Genomic DNA, 20,185 nt, shown 5'->3' on the forward strand with positions numbered 1-20,185 from the left:
TGGACAGCTGTGAGTCCAAAATGACTCCCAGGCTGCGCACCTGGTCCTTCAGGGGCACAGTTACCCCATTCAGGACCAGGGAATCCTCCACACCTGCCCGCCTCCTGTCCCCCAAAAACAGTACTTCTGTCTTGTCAGGATTCAACCTCAATCTGTCTTAAACTAGACTTCATAGCTTAGTTCAGTCTTTGATGCATGACAGCTACTTTAAATAGTTCCATGTGGCAGCTGCTTCATTGTGATGAGCTTTAGCTCAAGAGCAACCTGTCATAGGAGAAATTTACTTTTAACACTGTCATTTAGGTGGATTTGCAGTGACATGGATATGCTGCACATCACTCTAGTATAGTTCCCCTCATCCTAGCCCTCTCCAGATATTTTTATGCTACAACTGTCAGGGAGTCGCAGTCCAAAATATCTGGTGGGCACCATGTTGGGAAAGGCTGGTCCACTCAAATGGCTCAGTGGAATTAGTTCACAAGCAGGGCGATTGAGAAAGGCCATCAGAGAAATTATCAGTGTATTGGAAGAACGGGAAGGAAGAAGATGCACTCACAGACAGTCCTATTTATTCCCCATCCCCCGGTGGAGTAAAAAGGCTTTTCAGGAGGAAAGTCACAAAAAACACAGTTCACCAAGCAATAATGGCACATAGTGTAATCTCTTGGTGCCTTTATCACTACCAAAGGTAGTATGTGAACTGAACCCTGAACAGTTAAGAATCTGGCCCACCACAATCACTAAAATGTTCAGCTTTTGAAAAATTGTGATTTGAATGCATACTCTTTCACACATCTGAATATGATGGACAGAGAAATCTAAGCCTTTATCAGCTGTTTTCCCACTAGCACCGTGATAGCAGATGCTATTCTTGTTGTAAAATGGTAATCAAATTTTGTTTGTGCTTTGGTCTTAACTATCAAAAGCTTTACTCCTGAGGATCTGTCAGGGTTCTTTGATTCTAATCACTGCATCAGAATGCACCAGCAGTAGACAACTGAAAAATCAAATATGGTGTAGCAGTGTAACAGAAATGCAGTGAGATGTTAATTTAAATTTAAAAAGAACTAAAGAGAGGGGAAATTGGTTTGCAGAAAAAAACTTTTTACTTGTATCTTACTACACCTTTCTCTCATCCCTTCATTCACTTCTGATTATTATAACATTATTTAAAATTACCCTTTATCTGTACATAAATTAATAAATATCTGACCATATTTCTATCTGTAAGCTGCTTTGCCCCCTTAGGGAGAAAGACGGCATATTATAACAACAACAACAACAACAACAACAACAACAACAACAACAACAACAACAACAACAACAACAATTCTATTTTCCTTCAACACACTTACCACCTCCACCCAGCACCAGTTCAGCTGAAAGGCTACACAGCATAGCAAGAGACCTGGATTCCCTCTCATGTTGTTGCTAGGCAACAATCAATCCATTGAACCATGTTCTAAGTAGAAATTGTCAAACTTAACTTCCCCTGATTTCTCATTATAAGGGTAAAATGTGATTCAGTCAACAATTGTGGCCCTATAATCTGCATGATGTAGATATAATCAATGTGGTGTAGTGATAAAAGTGATGGACCAGGAATAGGGAGAGCTGTTCAGAACTCCACTCAGACTCACCATGATGCTCAGTCACCATTTCTCAGCCAAATCTACCAGACAGGGAAACTGGATGGATGGGGGAACCAGATATGCTGTATGAGTTTACTAAATATTCATCAACATAATGGAATATCCACTTTTAACTTACATGCGATAATGTTTCCATATCTATTCTTTGTTCTGTTTTGATCCTTTTTTGCCACATCCCAAGAAGCTGACTGCCCTTCAAAGAAGCTCTTTATTTTAAAAAAAGAAAAGGGGGGGGGGGAGAGATGAGATTATAATTCACACATATTTTTGCATTTATTTCAACATTTGTTTTAGTATTCAAAATAGCATTTACCATTAGAAATAAATGTAATAACTGGTCTGGAAACTTCTGATGGGGGCAGAAGCAAACATTGAGCAAATTCAAGGCCTGCTACTTTAAACTGCAAAAAAGTGTGTGCTTCTTGCTTTCGCCTGTTTCTCCATCCCTAATACAAATAACATAAATTGTCCAACAACAAATAGGTAAACATGTGAAGAAAGAATTTCCCAGTTAAAAATGATTTATAGAATCATAGAATCATAGAATCATAGAGTTGGAATAGACCACAAGGGCCATCGAGTCCAACCCCCTGCCAAGCAGGAAACACCATTAGAGCACTCCTGACATATGGTTGTCAAGCCTCTGCTTAAAGACTGTCACAGTGACAAAAATAAATCAAGTATTTCTTAAGTGAAACACCACAATATGGACTTGAACTAGCATGCTTCTCATTCACAGTAAAGTCATGTTTATGGCTTGCCCATGCTGTTCAAACATGGCTATGGGCAGTGGCAGATTTTGGTCTTTAAAATTTCAGTCCTGTATGAGGCAAAAATTTGGAACCCCCTGCTCCTCGCCTTCTGTTCTCTCAATTCACTGCATTATAGTTGCAAAGCCCTGCAGCACCCTCTAGCGTCAGCTCCCAATGTGGTCACATTGGCCCAAATCTGCCTCTGCTATAGGCTCTGTTCACTGTCCCTGTACCCTGAATTTTTTTACAGGGTTTAAGCACATCAACATAAGGATTTCAGTGGCCTATCTAGTCTACCACCCCATTTCCCACAGTGGCCAACCAGGTAGGGTTGGATGGATCCACCTACCACAGTCCTACTCTCTCCATACCTTGATAGCAACCAGTTATCTGACATAAGTATCAGTGTTAAAACAGCTGACTTAAGAATGGTTATGAAAAATTTGCTGCAGAACTGGAGGGACTTTCGGTAGAGAACGGATGTTTCAAGCACACCCTTTGTAATGCTTTATGATATAGCATCTAAAGCAATGAAATTTCAAAGTTTCTCTTTGGGATTATTTCATTGACTCATGGTTCACAGAGAAGTGGTCTTTTAACAATTTAATCCCAATTAAACATTCATTTTAATCTTCTTGTAATTAAGAACTCGCGAAAACAAGAAGCTGTACTCTCAATGGGCCTCTCCTAAGTTATTGAAAAAACACAGCTGTTGACATTTTTACCTCATATTCTTCTTTAAAACCGTAGCTGTCAGATGTTTTCATGAGGTTGATATGCTGCAGCAAATCAGCTACTCTTATAGCAGGATGTAGTTGGCCTGTTTGGTATGGCGACTCTGTTCCTTCGCAGAGGTAGCGAGGCACATCGAGCAGACGACTTGACTCTGCTGTTGCACTGTGGTTTTCATCTGTGGTGATATTAATCCAGAGCATAATAATTAAACTCAAATACTCCAAGATACAGTCCAGTTTTAAATCAGCTTGCTGCTGCACTCTGTAAAGGTTTTGGAAGCCACAGTAAGGAATGTGCACACAACAAATGTGTTCTGGCTTTTTGAAAAGCATTGTTTTGGGAAAAGGTCTGTCGCTGTCTCGAGAACTAGGCAGTGCTAATTCCACCTGGGACCAGGATGATAGCACAGAAGATAATTTTACATGTCCCCCCCTCTTTTTAAATCAAATTCACTGTCCAGCAGTAAATGATTGAACTCACTTTGTGTTGGCCAACTCTAGTCAGCACAAATTGCCAGAATAGGCTCAAACTGCTGTTAACTTTTGTATACAGCTGATGGGCCTTGGGGTAACTTACAACACTATTGCAATCTCTATATGCCCCATACATATACTGAGTAAGCAGTAACCTTCTATTTATGGCTGCCTTGGAGCCCTCAAAACCTGCTACAAGCTCACATGGACTTGCTCTCTGTGATCTATCTTTCCTTAAGAACATGATAAGAGTAAATGCTTCAAGCAAAGCTGTCAATCTTGCTTGGACCAGAGGCTGGCTTTACATTTTATGGCTGCTGCACAGAGGTAATTCATGTACCCTTGGAGATTTTGGAGGTGGGGAGAGAGAAAAGGAACCATTGCACAAAAAGAGTTCACCCTGAGATAATCGGTATGTGCAACGTAAACTGAACCATTGTTGGCCTTCAAGAGTCTCAAAGGGATCTTGTTTTTAGAGAGGGCTGTTGTCTTCACACTCTGCTTAAGTGTTTTTGGAGGTATCTGGCCAGGCACCAGAAACAGAATGGACAAAGTTCACTTCATGCAGTGGTGCAAGTTGGAAAAATGTCCAAAAGAAGAAGAAAAAACAGTGCTTTATTTTGCCATGGATTCCACCCCCCCCCCCCCATTTTGGAAGTTCATTAAGTAACAATGAGTGGATGCTAAATGCAAATACAGTATTAGGCAAGTTTGCTTCTGGTTTTAAAGTTGTAGTTAATGTTTTCAGGTGAAAATCCATAGCAAGTATATGGTTCAGCATACTCATGCAAACTTCTTTGAGTTGCTCAAATTTATTAGTGGCAATAGTTTTCTGTACCTTTGGTCCCACCCCCCGTAAACAATGCAGGGGAAGTACATGCTATTGTTTTTAATTTTTTACAAGTATTCCAGCACAATTTCTTTTACATTATATACCATTTAGACCACATAACATGCTTTAGTTTTTCCTTCTTGTGTATTTCTGGTCAAACACTTGTGATATATTTAGACAAAAAATTAACATAAGGTAATTTTCTTATGATAAACATGTAAAATAAGCATGTCAAATTACCCCACTCTCTGGGACATCAGAAAAAAATTCAGTGTAAACTTAAAATTTCCCTATACAAGCTACCCCTGTTCAAAATTTTCTGGAAAATCCACCTTGCTACCCTGATCTGATCCAGCTATGCCAATTTTGCATTATATTCTAACATAGTTACTTAGTTAAGCAACACAGATTGTTTTAGAGAAAAATATACATTAACAAATAAAGGTTAATGACAATCAGAGTACCTAGTGCACACAGCATAAAATGACACTCTGATGTTAGAATCAGTACAATCAGATACAGCTAAAGGCCCTTCACATTTTCAAACACATCAACTCCTTCAACTGAAATCCCACTCCACTGACATAGGTATATTTTCAAATTAAACTTGGGTTTGACAGCTTCAGAATGACTATAAGAATCCACTTGTCTAGCATAATAGAGCCCTATCCAGCTGCTTGCCAGCCACAGTTGCCCCAGCCAACACCTGGGAAATACACCTGGGAAATACACCTGGGAAATACATGAAAAAGAAACACATGTGTGACTATATTGTATGGCAGAGCTTTGCCATTAGTCATCTTCTACAACTATTTCACATTTATTTTAAACCAATCTTGTACAAGATGCTGGACAGAACACAGAAGCTTCCAATTTGGTAGCAGATTACTTGCATTCCAAATCTGAATTTTAGGAATTTACTTCTTCCACACTGATCTGACTCCACCAACAAGAAACATTTGAACTGAACAAAGAGGGATCCTATTTCAAAACAGACACATATCAAAGTCCAACAAAGATCAAATCCAAAGTCATTTTTAAGTACCATAAAAGCAATCATGTTATTATATTAAAGTAAATAACCCCACTCCTTAAATGATCTCATGGGGTTTTAATTTGAATCATCGTGTGCTTCATTAAACTGAGTAACACTGTGAATGACAAATCAAAGTCATATTAAAGATAGTATTTCATTCATTATACCATATATCTTGTAATATAAATCACCTCGTTTACCCAGCCAACATTCACACAATATACTATAAAGCATAGTTCCACAGGATGGGGATCAGCCTATGCAAGGCTTAGACTTGTGCAATCCCAGTTTACCTCTTCTGAGGAGAATTAGTTTAGAAGCTTTTGTTTAGTAATAGGTTGATTCTGAACAGTAACGCATGTTGTTTGAACAGCTAAAACCCTGGTTAATGTTAATTATGTTTTGTTTGAAATAAGCTAACTTGAAACTATGTTTTATGGCTATGTGTTCTATGGTTCAGTGTGACATCTCAACACACTCACCCTTGTCTCCTCAAATACTTACCAGTTATAGGGACTGTAGCCCATTGAAGCATTAAAAAAAGCAAATAAATTTTGAGACATTCGAAAACTTTTTTTATGTTAGAAAACAGTCAAAGCTTAAGCTTAAAAGCGGTAGAAGCTTTGTAACAATGGTAACTAAAATAGCTTCTACAATTTTGGAATCATAAAGAAATCTAAACAACTTTGTGCCATTTTAATCACCACAGACATGCACATATTACAAAGCCATTTTTTTGTATGTATGTATGAAATGAAATGAAATGTCAAATATAAAAAAAGGAAGAATGAGCAATGGTATCAAATCTCTAACATAAATACAAGCTCTCATGAACTCCAACTAAGACATTTTGCCTCACGTAAATAATATTTGTCAATGAACAACAAACAACAAGCCACACTGTGATGTGAATGCATGCTGAAACTGTCAGGCCGCCTTTCAGTTTTGCCCTGGGGTTGCTCTTCACAGCTGCCTGTCTCACTAAAATTCGAACAGATTAACCTTTGCATGTCAAAAGATTTGTTTCACCTAACTCAGTTGGAGGTTTTGATAGCTCTAATGTCACATCAAATATACTTGTTTAGTGAGTACATGGCAGCAAGAGCCTCTTGATGAAAAGGATTAGGAAAACAGCACCCAATCAGCAAATTTAAAATTAGCAATTATTTAGATATGTTAATTATAATTTAAAGCTGTAATCAAATCATTACTAAATGGCTGAAGAAAAAGCATGGGACATTTGACACAATGCTGAATGTGTGCATAGGAGACCCACATCCATATACCTGACCAGCTATGGAACCCTGAGTTGGGGCTACTATTATAGTATAGTAGACCTGATTTCAAATCCCTACCCAGTCATGAAGCCCATAGGATGGCCTTGGGCAAATTCCCAGCCTACTCCACAAAGTTTTTTAAAGAATAAAGGGGAAAGGGAACCATGGAAGCCAACCTAAGCTCCTTATCATAAGGGCAAGATAAAAATGTAATATGTACAATGAACTAGCTCCATCCACCTAAGATAAACAGGGAAGTGTAGTTCTCAAACACCACTTCCTGTGCCACATTGTAAGCTGCTTTTTAAAAACAAAAACGGGGGTATTTTAAAAAACAGTTTGTGATATGGCAAGGGAATCTGTAGTTCAAAGTCCCATGGGATGTGCTCTAACCTTAGATAACAGCTAAAATGGTTTTTTAGATTCTTGCCTAACTCTTTTAGCTCAGAAAGTTATAACAAGTTCCAAAGGGCCTGAGACACGGACATCTAAATTTTTTATTCCTCATGTTATAAAATCATGTTCCAAAGCCCCCAAACTGCCATGTATTTTGGGGAGGGGGATGCTTGAATTCAATATGGCAAAGGGTGTGGGAATTTGAGGCGGTCACTATACGGTGATAAGCTTTTTGGGTATGCATCAGTTTCCATTTGAATTTGGATCCATTTCAATGCAGTTTCTGGCCAGCATTTAGCACTTGAGTTCATTTGGTTGTACTACTGGTTGATTTATGGATAAAACAAATGCTGGCCTTTGATTCAACTAAGATATCCTTCTGGATTACTGTATGGGAGACTGGGAGACAATATTTTAATGGTTGCTGCTACCTGTCAGGTAGGTTCCATAGGACTCTATCTTGAATCACATGCTCATTAGGCTTCAGGATTAAGCTGTCTGCAGATATGGACTGGGAATGGCAAAAGAAATGTTGAATGGGTTTCTGGATCTGGTAACGTCTGGACTGAGTTTGTTAGGCCTCATCCTTAACAACAATGCAGTACTACTGATGATTTGATAGCCTTTGGCCTACTCTGTGGGAAGTGCACGGGCAGGCTGAGGGTGCCATTAAATCTGGACCTGACACTCCTTGTTCAAGTAGCACTTGTGACGCAAAGTGCTACGGCTGTAGTCCCTCCCATCTATTATTGTTTGCATTCGTCTGTCTTGAAGGAAAATGGAGTGCGCCTCTGGGGGTGAAGTCAAAGGGCTGCATTAGCAGCACCAAAGCGAATTCTCTGAGGTGCAAGCCTGGGCAGTGTGTATGGAGGTCCTGGGCTGCCCAGAAAGAAAGACTCCCCCCACCCCTCAGCATCGCTGATGTGGTCCAAATCAAAGCAGAGCAATACTTTTGGCACCAGCTTGGCTGCAGGAGTTGCCAAAATGAGGCGTACAAGGTGCCATCCAACCATCTTAGGGACTTCACTCCAAACTTGTATCGGGTTCTCTCCTTAGTCTTTTCTTCTCCTATCTAGGCTCTTATAACATCTAGGTTAGATTACCTCTGTGCATTTTAATGAAATTTCCTTTGTAGATAATTTCAAACTTCCATTGGTTCAATTGAACTGCACAGATTTGAACACATTGTGTTTCTCGATGCACTGCCAGTTGCGGGCTTTGACTTATAAAACCCGAAATTACTTGGGACCGGGATATTTGATAGACCCTTTTCTCTCTAAAACATTTCTACCTCACCCTTCAATATAAAATCTCCCAGGGAGATTCCAATATTATTGAAAATGCCCAACAAGTAAGTAAATAAGAAAAATTGAGAGCTATGTAAAAGCACCAGTCATACTTCTTAAGCCATTCAAAACATGGATGGGAAAACACACACAAGCGGTGAAAATTGTACAGATGAGGTGCCACTTGCAAGGCCCTGTCGCTGATGGACACCCACCACATTTAAAGAACATGGGTGCACTAGAAGTGGGATTCCTATGATGATCTCAACAATTAGGTAAGTTCATACAGAAGAAGATGGTTCTTCAGATGCCAGGCCCTAGGCTGTCTATAGCTTTATGGTCAAAGTCAGCCCTTCAAATTGTATGCGGAAACAAATTGGTAGCTAGTAAAGAACAGGATGTGCTTGTTTCCGGATGTCACTGTTAACAGCCCAACCAGCCTTCAAATGCAGCCTCATGTAAAGTATTGTATAGTAATCTAACCAGGGCATGGAAAACTGCCACAAGGTAATATATTTTCTAAGAAGGAAGCTAGTTAACCGACTGTCTGTGTCACAGAGTGGTACAAATGGGAAATATGCATCTCGAAAGTGGGACTCAACAGCACCCTTAAAGCTAAGGACTGTCTCCTTTGGGGAATGCAACTCTAAACAATAGAAGCTGAATACTCATTTTCTATTTAGTCTTGTCTCCTGAAAAGTCCCTTTCCGATCTTTAATATTGGTTTCAGAATCCTCCCTCTTTGTGCTCTAGTTTCCCCAGTAGCTTGCAGCGGTGGTGCTTCGAAACAAACTTTGAGGTATCAATTGGTTATTATTTCAATGCCAGTTTTTAGTTTTAAAAGCAAATATTATTCTGCAGAAGATCAGTGATATAGGGTGCTTCCAGACGGGAGCATAATATGGCTAAAAAGTCACTTGCTGCAAACTGGTCGCTACTCTTTTTTTAAAAAAACCCACATTGGATTTTGGTGTTGGCAAGGGGAAATGGGGATTAGATGCGGGGGGGGGGGTATATAGACTGGCATTTTGATGCTGACACATTGTGTGGACACTGAAAGAAACCTCCATACATGAGTAGCACTGATCCTACAATAAATGCCTTTTTGGAAGCATCCATAATCACACTACCATATCAGGTTGAATATGTGAAACCACCACTGTAAAGCAAGGTCAGCTTTGAAAACAAAAATATCACTGAAGCAACCACCAATTAAGCTGTGAAAACCAACAATTAGCCTCCCAAAGTGAGGGAGAAACCAGCTTCCAGTGCACATTTCAAGCCCAGGAAGGCCGTTCATTTCTCTTGACTGTTTGATGCTGCCTGAGGAAAATGAGTACACCCGAATGTTCTGCCAACAGCAGGCTTATATTTTCAGTCTGAAACAAGTTGTTTAGACACCCAGTAAATATATTGGTTGACAGGAGTTATAAACCATGCAAGGAGATGAAATCCATGAAGGAAGAGATTATGGACTAGGTCCTCACCTAACACAGCAGTCGGCACAAGTGGATCATTGGGCACTGCAGGAAAACAAAGCTCGTGAAGAAATACATTACCTTCAATTGGTGTATTTTTTGTTTTATCAATAAAGAAACATAGATAATTTTATAAAGTCACATAGCAGTGTCTATTAGTGAAACAGAGAACACACAGTCTGCTTTGTTGAAAGCAATGTTTGCATTTTACACAATGCCATAAATGCACAAAATTATCCACTACGACCCAATTAGGCTATCTTCTAAGCATTTGCTGCTTGACAGCCACAGAGTAAACTCTCAGGTAGTTTTGCCAGTGCAGCTGCCAACAGCTAATTGAACAGTTAGGAAGCAATTGCAGCTATTAGAAACTCAGTTCTAGCCTAAATGCACCCTGTGTTTTTCACAGGGCGTAGCTGAAATGCCCTTGATTGAAACATTCATCAGCAAATTCTCTGATGAAAGAAAAGTGAAACATCACAAGTACTTAAATCAGCAAGTGGACACCTTACTTTCACACTACACTCTTAGTAAATTATGGCATATTAAGCCTAATTTACATACTGTTCCTTTTAGGGATCTTGGAGCCTTTCTCCCAAGGCAGGCATGGGAAAGAACTCCATGGGCTCATAAACACTCACTTTAAAGGAAAAGTGAGCTTTTTAACACTTCCAAATTATTTCTAAGCAAAAGAATTTCCGATTTCACTGGCTGATAATTAGCTTTCTTTGGGAACAGCCAAAGACTGTGGAGGCTTTGGCATCCCAAACCAACTGCTTAAGCCCTACAAATGTCTTAAAATTGGCCTTCCATTGCATTAAAAGGTAAAGGGACCCCTGACCATTAGGTCCAGTCGTAGCCGACTCTGGGGTTGTGGTGCTCATCTCGCTCTATAGGCTGAGGGAGCCGGCGTACAGCTTCTGGGTTATGTGGCCAGCATGACTAAGCCGCTTCTGGTGAACCAGAGCAGCGCACGGAAACGCCGTTTACCTTCCCGCCGGAGCGGTACCTATTTATCTACTTGCACTTGACATGCCTTCGAACTGCTAGGTTGGCAGGAGCAGGGACCAAGCAACGGGAGCTCACCCCATTTTAGAGAGAAGAGTGGAAGCCAAATTCAACGGTGAGGGAGAAGGCCACCCTCCTGTGGAAGACCTGTGGAGAAGGAGATCTTCTCCCTCATGCTTGGATTGGGCTCCTGCAGGGTCTTTCTCCCACACTTGCAGGAACTAATGGAACAAATTGTTCCAGTAGGGAAGGAAAAAAGATATTTTAAGGTACAAACCTGAGACTGAGGAGAAGAGGTAATCTACCATGAGCACTTACCACCCCTCTCAAATTGAATCCCCCATAGTGTCTTTAACCCACCCTTCAAGTGGAAAATTTGACATATGGACTATCACTAGAACAGGGCACAGCAACGCACTGAGAGAGTTAATTGATTTATCTTGGCTAAGGAAAGAAGGGACAACATATGCTCTTTTCTTAAGAATGCTACCATCATGCTTGCTATTACATGAGCACCTAGAAAATGGTAGAAATAACTAGGCTGGGCAAAAAGGTACCTAGTCTCATAATCCATGTTTTTTGTCCCAAACAGCTTGCAGCAATCTCTGAGCCAGATAGTACACTAGTTAGGAAAGGGACCAGCTAAGTCAACAATGTACTCTGAATGTCTTAGAGGGCTGTCACATGATACTACATTTTTACAGTGTATAGATCATTGATGGGAAGTTCTCAATACCCTGCAGCCAACCACGCCTGCCAAAAATACTGTCTGGAGGTTTGGCCTGAGAGGGATCTTCCTGAACCAATACAGTCGTACCTTGGTTCTCGAACAGAATGCGTTCTGGGAGTCTGTTCAACTCCTGGAACCATTTGAAAACCAAGGACCGTCCTGCAGCCAATTAGAAGCCGCAGAAGCCATTTGGCTTCTGAAAATCGTTCAGAAACTGGAGCACTCACTTCCGGGTTTCAATTTCAACTTCTGGGAGTCGATTTGTTTGGAAGTCAAAGCATTTGAGATCCAAGCTACGGCTGTACTGCTACTGGGAGTGGCTGGAGGAGGGCCATCACCCAAAATTGGGGTTGGGTGTGACTGTTGCATACAGTGGTACCTCAGGTTAAGTACTTAATTCATTCCGGAGGTCCGTACTTAACCTGAAACTGTTCTTAATCTGAAGCACCACTTTATCTAATGGGGCCTCCTGCTGCTGTTGCGCCGACAGGGCCCAATTTCTGTTCTTATCCTGAAGCAAAGTTCTTAACCTGAAGCACTATTTCTGGGTTAGCAGAGTGTGTAACTTGAAGCATATGTAACCTGAAGCATATGTAACCCGAGGTACCACTGTAGTTCAAGTGTCTCACTAAATTAATTTATTTAGTGTAAATGTAACAGCACCTCTACAGAGCACCTAAACACAGAAACAAAGCAAGTTGCCAGCTTCAGTTACAACGACCATTTAAGCTCTGCCACTACTGTACTTACATCTGGGACTGAAGTTATGGGAATCCATAAAGGTGACTGAGAGAGGGTCCTCTGCATGAAGCGTGCTTTGATCAGCGTAACTCCTATCCATTGCGTTCACCATATGGGTCATTTCTTGCCTGGCGTTTCCCATTGCATCTTTGCGTTTCTTAGCAAGTTTGCTGCCCAGCCAAAAGCCAAAAGCAAAAAGCAAAAAAATGAAAGTCATCATAATTTTTCCATCTGGTGATCAATAACATGTAACAGTACCAAAGTGAAAGAATCTCTCAAACTTAAGAGCAGCTTTAGACGCTCTGGTACCCACAACCACGAAAATGTTCAAGTGCCTTGCAGTTTCAGATGATGAGTTGCCGTCGTAATGTCTGGAAAGGAACTTGCACAGGAAGGGTATTCAACTTGGGCACTTTTCATCTTTAGTAACCTGCAGCCTGATCCTAACCACATCAACTCAGAAATAAGTTGGAAATATTTCAGTTGGGACTTGCTTTCAAGTGGGTAGAATTGAGAGTTCAGCTTTAGATTCACAAGGAGCCTGTCAAGAACAGTGCAAGCATTGGAAACATTAAGCACTTGTGCTTCCAACTTGCTACTGCCAATGATGAAGCTACTCTTATGAGTTTACAGGACAAATTTACACACTGCAGTGATCCAAACTTGTATCCATGCCATTATTTTTTTTATTTCTTGTTGTGAGATAATATTTATCGTGTAGAAATGTTTTTGTTTACAAATTCATATTCTTCTCTCCCTTTAATTGCTGTTTTTCCATGCAATTATGCCAAAATACTCAAATTGGAAACAATAGTCCATTTTAATTTAACCTTTATACAAATAAACAGCATAATTATATCAAACGATCTTTGACCTATGTTTTGATTTGTAGTCAGAGAATTCATTTTTCTGGTTTTTCTACCACATCTATCATTCAATTGCTTAGATTGGCAAAGGTATGCAGCACAACAAAAGGAAGATAGTTCTGTTCATGTTAGGATTACATCTCACAGATCACCTTTGAATCAATCAATCAATCAATCAATCAATCTGTACACTGCGCTTCATCCATAGACCCCAGGGCAGTTCACAACATACCAATACAAATATAACAAAATAAAATAAGAACCGCCCCCCAAAAAACCCAATAACCTCCCCTCCCGACCAAACATATTTTAAAGGGTATAGGATGTTAATTAGCCAAAGGCCTGGCTGAGGAGGTAGGGTTTTGCCTGGTGCCTAAAGGTATATAATGAAGGCGCAAGCTGTTCTCCTGCACCAGAAGCGAGGAACTGGATCCAGCCCTTGATCCAGAAGTAGGCTTCCCATCTATCCATCACCTGATGTCTTATGACATCAAGCCATTTAAATTTCAAGCCCAGTACAGTACAGGCTTGCATTTAAGCCACAGCTGAAAGAATTATTTCTGTTACCATCAGCGGTGAAGGAAGCCGCCCATATGGGCGGGGTGCACCATGGGGCCTCCGGAGTCTGCCTGCCTTCTCCCACTCAGCCGCCCTACAGCTGGGGGGTGGGGGGGAGGCAGGAGGCTGACCGTTTGGGCAGCACGGAGCCTGCATGTGCCCAAGCCACCACATCTCTCTCAGGAGAGATGTGTGGCTCGGGCACACTGCAGGCCCTGTGTTAAGTGCCGCCCAGCATTTTGTCACCCTCCTCAGTGGTGACACGCGGGGAAAACCACACCTGCCGCATCCTCCTGCCTCCGCCCCTGCAGAACAATGGGAAAAGATGCAATATTTTTAAAAATGCCAAATTTTGGTCACAAAGAAAGTATGAGAGCACCCACTGTATTCCTATTTTTTCTTTTACAGCTGCAGCTGCAGCTTGAATCATCCCTTCCCTGACATCATATAACTTTACTCACAGGACAGGCAAGCATGGTTTGCCCCAAACCCTATGGTGAGCTAAGTTTTGAGACCTGGGAGGACAAATTAGGTTCCCTACCATCACCCTGAAGTGTGGCAAATGGGGGAACAATATTTTGACTTCTGTGCTTATACTTTTTAAAGCAGAATTCTGTGCTGTTCACACAGTCTCCCAGAAACTCACAATGTTCACTGAATCTCACAGGATCCAAACTGCATGCAAAGGAATTCCTATATGGCTGATATCCTTCCCATTTGTACATTCACTATCATATGCAGAGGGAGAAGCTAGATGTTCACTGGGTGGGGCTGAATCCTTAAGGTACAAGCAACTGCATTAGATTACCCTAATTAGTACACAAATATTTGTAAAACCACTGGTGGTTTTTTACAGATAAAGCACCACAAAACACCACCTGTGTTAATTAAGCACACAGAGCACTCAATTTGCAGTTAAACACAAATTGCATCAGTACTCCTGCTTTCAGGACAATTGTTTATTTCGAACTGTGAAATCCCAAATAAAGTGTCTTCAGGATAGTTTATCATAATATATACTGCATATTAATAACATGTTGGTATACTATGTATTGAGTATGTGTGTATGAAACGTATATTACAATGTTCTCAATGGGAGACACAGTTGTAATTTAAGGAACAGCTGAGAAAGGTACCGTATTTCTGGAATATTAATGGATAAGTAACAGACATCTTTAAAATGTGCATACATGTTCTTGCTTAGAAGTCATGCTCCTTAAGAAAAAATCCACCTTGTAAGGGATGTCTAGATTTGGTGAAGAAGAAAATGTCCTCCGGACTTACTCAAAGACACTCTTCTCATACTATTGAGAAAATGCAGTTACAGCTAACAAGATATGGATCCATTCAGATTCTTGGCGCTGACAAGTCTCTGCTCAAATTCAGTAACATAGCCCTCATGTGCTTGGTCACATGTAGACCTAGACTGCTTCCACGCTAGAGGTGTTGTTGTTTTTTAGTGCTGCTAAGCCTTTGCTACTTTACCACAATAAGGCTGAAGCAGAAACATCTACTAAGATTCTTGGCCTGACTATTCTTTCTCCTGGGCATTCTTGCTTCACTTTCTGAGAAATATTGAAAGAGTTGGGTGTCAGTTGCTGTGGCTGCATTTTCCAAGGCCAGCGCCTTATAAATAGTGATAATTTGTAATAAAGACATAACTTGACTGGGAAATAATTTGGAGGTACTTTTCCACCCAGTGAATTTTTCTGGAATGCCCTATGTGGTAAGATTATTGACGCTAATTGGCTGTGTAACTGGTTGGGAAACTGCTCTGAGTCTTCTGGGGGGGGGGGGAAGTAGTTGGATGAATATATAAACAAGAAAGCAAAAATTGTTAAATAAATATGCAAGTCGAGAACTGCTCTGGGTCAACCCAACACAGCTGTTCCTTGGCTAAATTTACACTACATCCACTCAGTAAACAAGTGCAGCAGCAGGATGGGGGTCTGTTTGCCTCACTTCTATGCCATGAAGAAGCATGGTAAGGGGTTGAGCCAACTGTGTGATGCTGGCTGGACCAATCTGGTGGGGCGGCAAGCTTGTCTTTAAAGGCAGCATTGTGATTTGTTTTTGAGGGAGTTGAACAAGGCCTGAGAAACTTTCTAGTTGGCAAGTGGCGTGAGGGGTGCCATGCACAAGTAAACTTCCTCTTGTGGTAAGTGGAGGAGCACCTTGGTGCATTTTCATGGTGAGGGGCTGCTAACAAAATATCCTGCTACTGCTCCCTGGCTTAAGGCGCTTTGGCAAGAGGGTTACCCTTGAGTTATGACACTTCATTCTATCCAAGACTGTTCAGCAGGGTGGGAGGTAAATGGCAGGTGTTTCCTTGGCATATTGTTTAAGAACAAACAAACAAAAGCACGTATCATTTAGTTAACTTGGAGCTCCTCACTGCCTATCTCAAATTGGGCAGAGTGCCTTCCTAGTTTTTACCTTTAACAACTGGAAGCCTGCACTATTCGAGTATAGTTAAGAGTGGTGAAAAATTAAATGCTCAGGGCAAACCTCTACAAGTTTAATAAATAGTCACCCATAGTTAAATCTTTTTAAAGTATTGTGTCTTTGTTCCAGAGTGGGGGAACAAAGACATGAGATGGTGGTGGTGGGTGTTCCTTCAGTTGCTTGTGAAGCAATTGTCAATATTCAGCTATCATCTCATTATATATTTACAGCAGACGTGGCATAAAATCAGTTTGTGATTGTGTTTCATGCATGGATTTGCAGGTCCTCCATGAACCTGTTTACAGAGTTCTCAACATACACTTCCCCCTCAAAATTACCAGTGACTATATTTAGAATTGTAGCTGTCAAGAACTTTTACATGTGTAAAAATGGGATAGCAAGAACTAAAAATATAGGAGAGTTATTGCTGATCTTCAATCCCATCATACTAGTCAAGGCTTTTATAGTTCAGGTGGCTTTTTCTCACCTATATACTAAAGCTCTCAGTCTTCCAGCCTTAATGCCACATTTAGGAAGGAAGGAAGGAAGGAAGGAAGGAAGGAAAGAAAGGGGGGGATAACCAGTCCCATCTCTTCATTTCACAAAACCCATTTTTGAAGCACCACTTCTTATAAGACTTCATAAAAACCCTTCAGGATAGTCTTTCAGATAGTGAAGACTGCAGCTGGGTTTCTGGTTAAGACAAGCTAAAAAGTCAACAGTACTTAAAGCTTTGCAAGTAGCTAAGTAGGTAACCGTGAAAAAGTTAATTTCCCTGAAAAGGCTGTGGTGCTGTGATCTATAGATACCAAACTTAGAGGACATATTAAGTACTTCTATGCACTGAGCTCCAAAGAGTGTCAGCAGCAAGCAAACAGATAGTGCAACAGTTGCGTGTCGAGACCCCGTAGCCACCCCCTCGTCGGAAATAACTCACACAAGGACACGGATATTAGGTTTATGTTATTGGGCAAAATTGAGGAAGCAAGCAAAGGGAGAGTCCTCTGGCTCGCTCCTCTGTTTAAACGGCCCCAGCCACGCCCCCCCCCGGCCAGCGGTTTGGCTGGCCGGGCTCTGATGTGGCCGGGATCCCCCAGGCAATGGGGGACAAGGTCCCCCGCCCCCTGTGGGGAGTGGGTGGCCACGCGGTCCACCGCAACTCCTCCCCACTGGGAAGTGGAGTGAATGAAATACACTGGGAAGTGGAGTGGATGAAATACACTGGGAAGTGGAGTGGATGATTTTTGTTGGGTGCATGCATTAAAAGCACTACCACTCTTTTCTCTTAGTAACTCTCTTTCCTATGCCAGTCCCACAACTTGTGTTTGGGCTAACCGTAGTCTTAACTGGTATCAAGTGTTATGTGCATGTGATCATTGCTCCAAATCAGAGCTAATGATTTGTAAAAATATTTAATCTGTGGACACATCTGTATTGGAAGTTAGATTAGCTTCAACCAGAGCCAGGGCCTTGTCAACACTGGCTCCGGCCTGGTGGAACGCTCTGCCTCATGAGACCAGGGCCCTGCAGGATCTGATTTCTTTCCGCAGGGCCTGTAAGACAGAGTTGTTCCGCCTGGCCTTTGGCTTGGAGCCAATTTGATTCCCTCCCTCCCTCCCTCTCTTTCTTTTTTCTTTTCCTTCTCCTCCTGCGATGAGGCTACATTTAATATTTTAATGTTTCAATATTTTAATGTTGTATTTTAATTTTGTTTTTAAGTTGTAATCATTCAACTTGTTTTTATTATTACTTGTAAGCCGCTCTGAGCCCCCTTGGCTGGGGAGGGTGGGGTATAAAAATTATTATTATTATTATTATTATTATTATTATTATTATTGCTAGCAGCCATCAGCTCCTTATAGCTTTGGTGCTCTAGCTCAGGCCATGCAATCTGTTGTTTTGGGAACAATCAGCAATTTGTATTGGGGGCTGCCGAGAGTAGATAGACATTGTTAACCACCACAGCGTTCACCTCCATCAGCCTATGCAGTTGGCTAAGTAAGAAGGGAGGGAGTAGAGATACTCTATTATTTTGTGAAAATTGCATAGCTTAATTACTTCTGGTTGTCCTGTTATTTAACAAGGGAATTGCAATTTGTCATAGTAAACTCAAGGATAACAAAGTCAGGCTACAGCAGCTTAGGTAACTTTTGTTTAAAATCAAGTGGGTTTTTTTTTTTTTTTTTAAATTGATATTTCAAAACCCTGTCCATTTAATATATGATTCAGATTTACTGAAGGGCAGCTGTGTTCAAGTGCAGGCCTGTACATATATTATATGGCAGCTTGTTTTGAATTAGTAGCTTTTTTAACCCTGCATTAGGCTGCTTCAAACTTTGTCTATGCTTCTACAAACCATTCTGACTGTTGCTACCGTTTAAAGCACCCCATGTGCAACATACAAGATAGGCATAGATCTTGTTGACAGGTCTGTTCCCCGAGAGTAAGAGAGATCAAGCACTTAAACGCTTCAAAGAAAGCGTAACATTGCAAGCTCAGAGGAAATATCACTTTCAAACAGCTGCTGGATCACATCTCCCCCACTGTGAGGAGAAGAACAGGGTAGGAGAAGGAGCCCAGAAGCCTTCTTCAACTTTCTCAATGATAATTAGGTGGTTTTGGTGGAAGAGTCAAAATGAACAGAAGCCTTGAAGGGCTCATGTCTTTTTGTTACTTGACAAGAGGCCAGCTGCTGTCCCACCCACCCACCATTGTGCCCTCATCTGGCTGGGTGATGGTGGACAACGTGCATCACTTTTACTTCATGTGGGGCTCCTGACTAGTATATGTATTGCTCACATGTAGGTCAGCATCACGTACACTGGGGAACCCTTTTAGTTCCACCCCCATTACTGCATCAGCTTCCTTTAACCACTGCACATTTTACACATTTTTATTTTGTAAAAGAACACCAACACATGAGCGCCACCTTTGTGTGTAAGGGATCTGCACAAATGGATCTGGTTGGGCAGGTTTCTCAAGAGCCCTTTGTGTTTGAGGTCATTTACAGACACAACACATCGTGTCAGAAGTGGAGTTTAAAACAGACTCACACTCTAGCACCATCCTAAAGTTTAGCCTAGCTACTTTTTTCTTTCTGGGTGGTGGGTGCTGTGAGAAACAGTGTACATTCCCTGTCATTTCTTCCCCTGAAGTGGGGGACTTCACTCTGCCTCAGATTAGAGCTGAGCCCGGTTCACTGCTTGATGAAGAAAACTACCTATCACATCACATTACATGAACCTAGAAAGAAGCCCAAACTTGATTTTAGAATGAAAATTAAATTGTAGTGAAACTGAAAGAAACAAATAGATATATAGAAATAATGTTTCTACATTCATTTAGAATACAATATCCCTTTAAAAATAAAAGCAAAAAGCCTTAGAAAATGTTTAGCTCCTAAAAAAAAGAAAATCAAAATTATATGGAAAAATGTAGCAAAGTATTAATACTTTTTGTCCCTTTTTTTTTTTTTTTTTGAAAAGGGATACTGCATCTTCAATACACGTAAAGAAGTAAGTCACCCATTTCTACTTACAGGTAGTAGGAGTAAGAATAGTAGCTCCTCCTGGCAAGCAAATCACAGACAGTGGAAAAAGAGAAGCAATGGTGAATGAAAAGCGTGACTCGGTCACATTCAATAAAGCAGAGAAATGTGCGTTTTTTTAAAAAAATCATGTTTTATTGGTTAGCATTACAAACTTGCTCATGCACTGATTAGCCTTACGGTGCCATGCAATTAAAAAAAATACGTTAGCATATAAAAATGATTTCGGTATTAGAAAGAGATTGCTGGAGAAAAATGACATGCTGACACTTCATTTATTGCGGGGGGGGGGGGAGGAAATTAAATGGGTTATGTATTTTCATGCAGTTCAGCATAAATGTGATGACTGATAACTACCTAAATGTCATGACAT

At 40.9% G+C, this 20,185-nt stretch overlaps 1 protein-coding gene across 14 annotated transcripts in view; it reads right to left on the minus strand.

Annotated features, from left to right (window-relative positions):
* Nucleotides 1–20,185, minus strand: part of PTPRK (protein tyrosine phosphatase receptor type K) — a 341,149-nt gene that overhangs the window by 21,141 nt on the left and 299,823 nt on the right. For 4 of the 14 annotated variants that reach the window (XM_081856118.1, XM_081856121.1, XM_081856120.1 and 1 more), the window contains exons 15-19: nt 12,406–12,566; nt 9,927–9,962; nt 5,985–5,996; nt 3,130–3,314; nt 1,771–1,858 (exon numbers count right to left, since the gene is read on the minus strand). In XM_081856118.1, coding sequence (XP_081712244.1) covers nt 1,771–1,858; nt 3,130–3,314; nt 5,985–5,996; nt 9,927–9,962; nt 12,406–12,566 — 482 coding nt within the window. Of the gene's footprint in view, nt 1–1,770; nt 1,859–3,129; nt 3,315–5,984; nt 5,997–9,926; nt 9,963–12,405; nt 12,567–19,803; nt 19,834–20,185 lie in introns of all 14 variants that reach the window. The other 10 variants (XM_081856114.1, XM_081856113.1, XM_081856125.1 and 7 more) reach the window with 4 other exon arrangements.

The sequence above is a fragment of the Podarcis erhardii genome, assembly GCF_964252035.2.
Source record: "Podarcis erhardii genome assembly, chromosome: 3".
Lineage (NCBI taxonomy): Eukaryota > Metazoa > Chordata > Lepidosauria > Squamata > Lacertidae > Podarcis > Podarcis erhardii.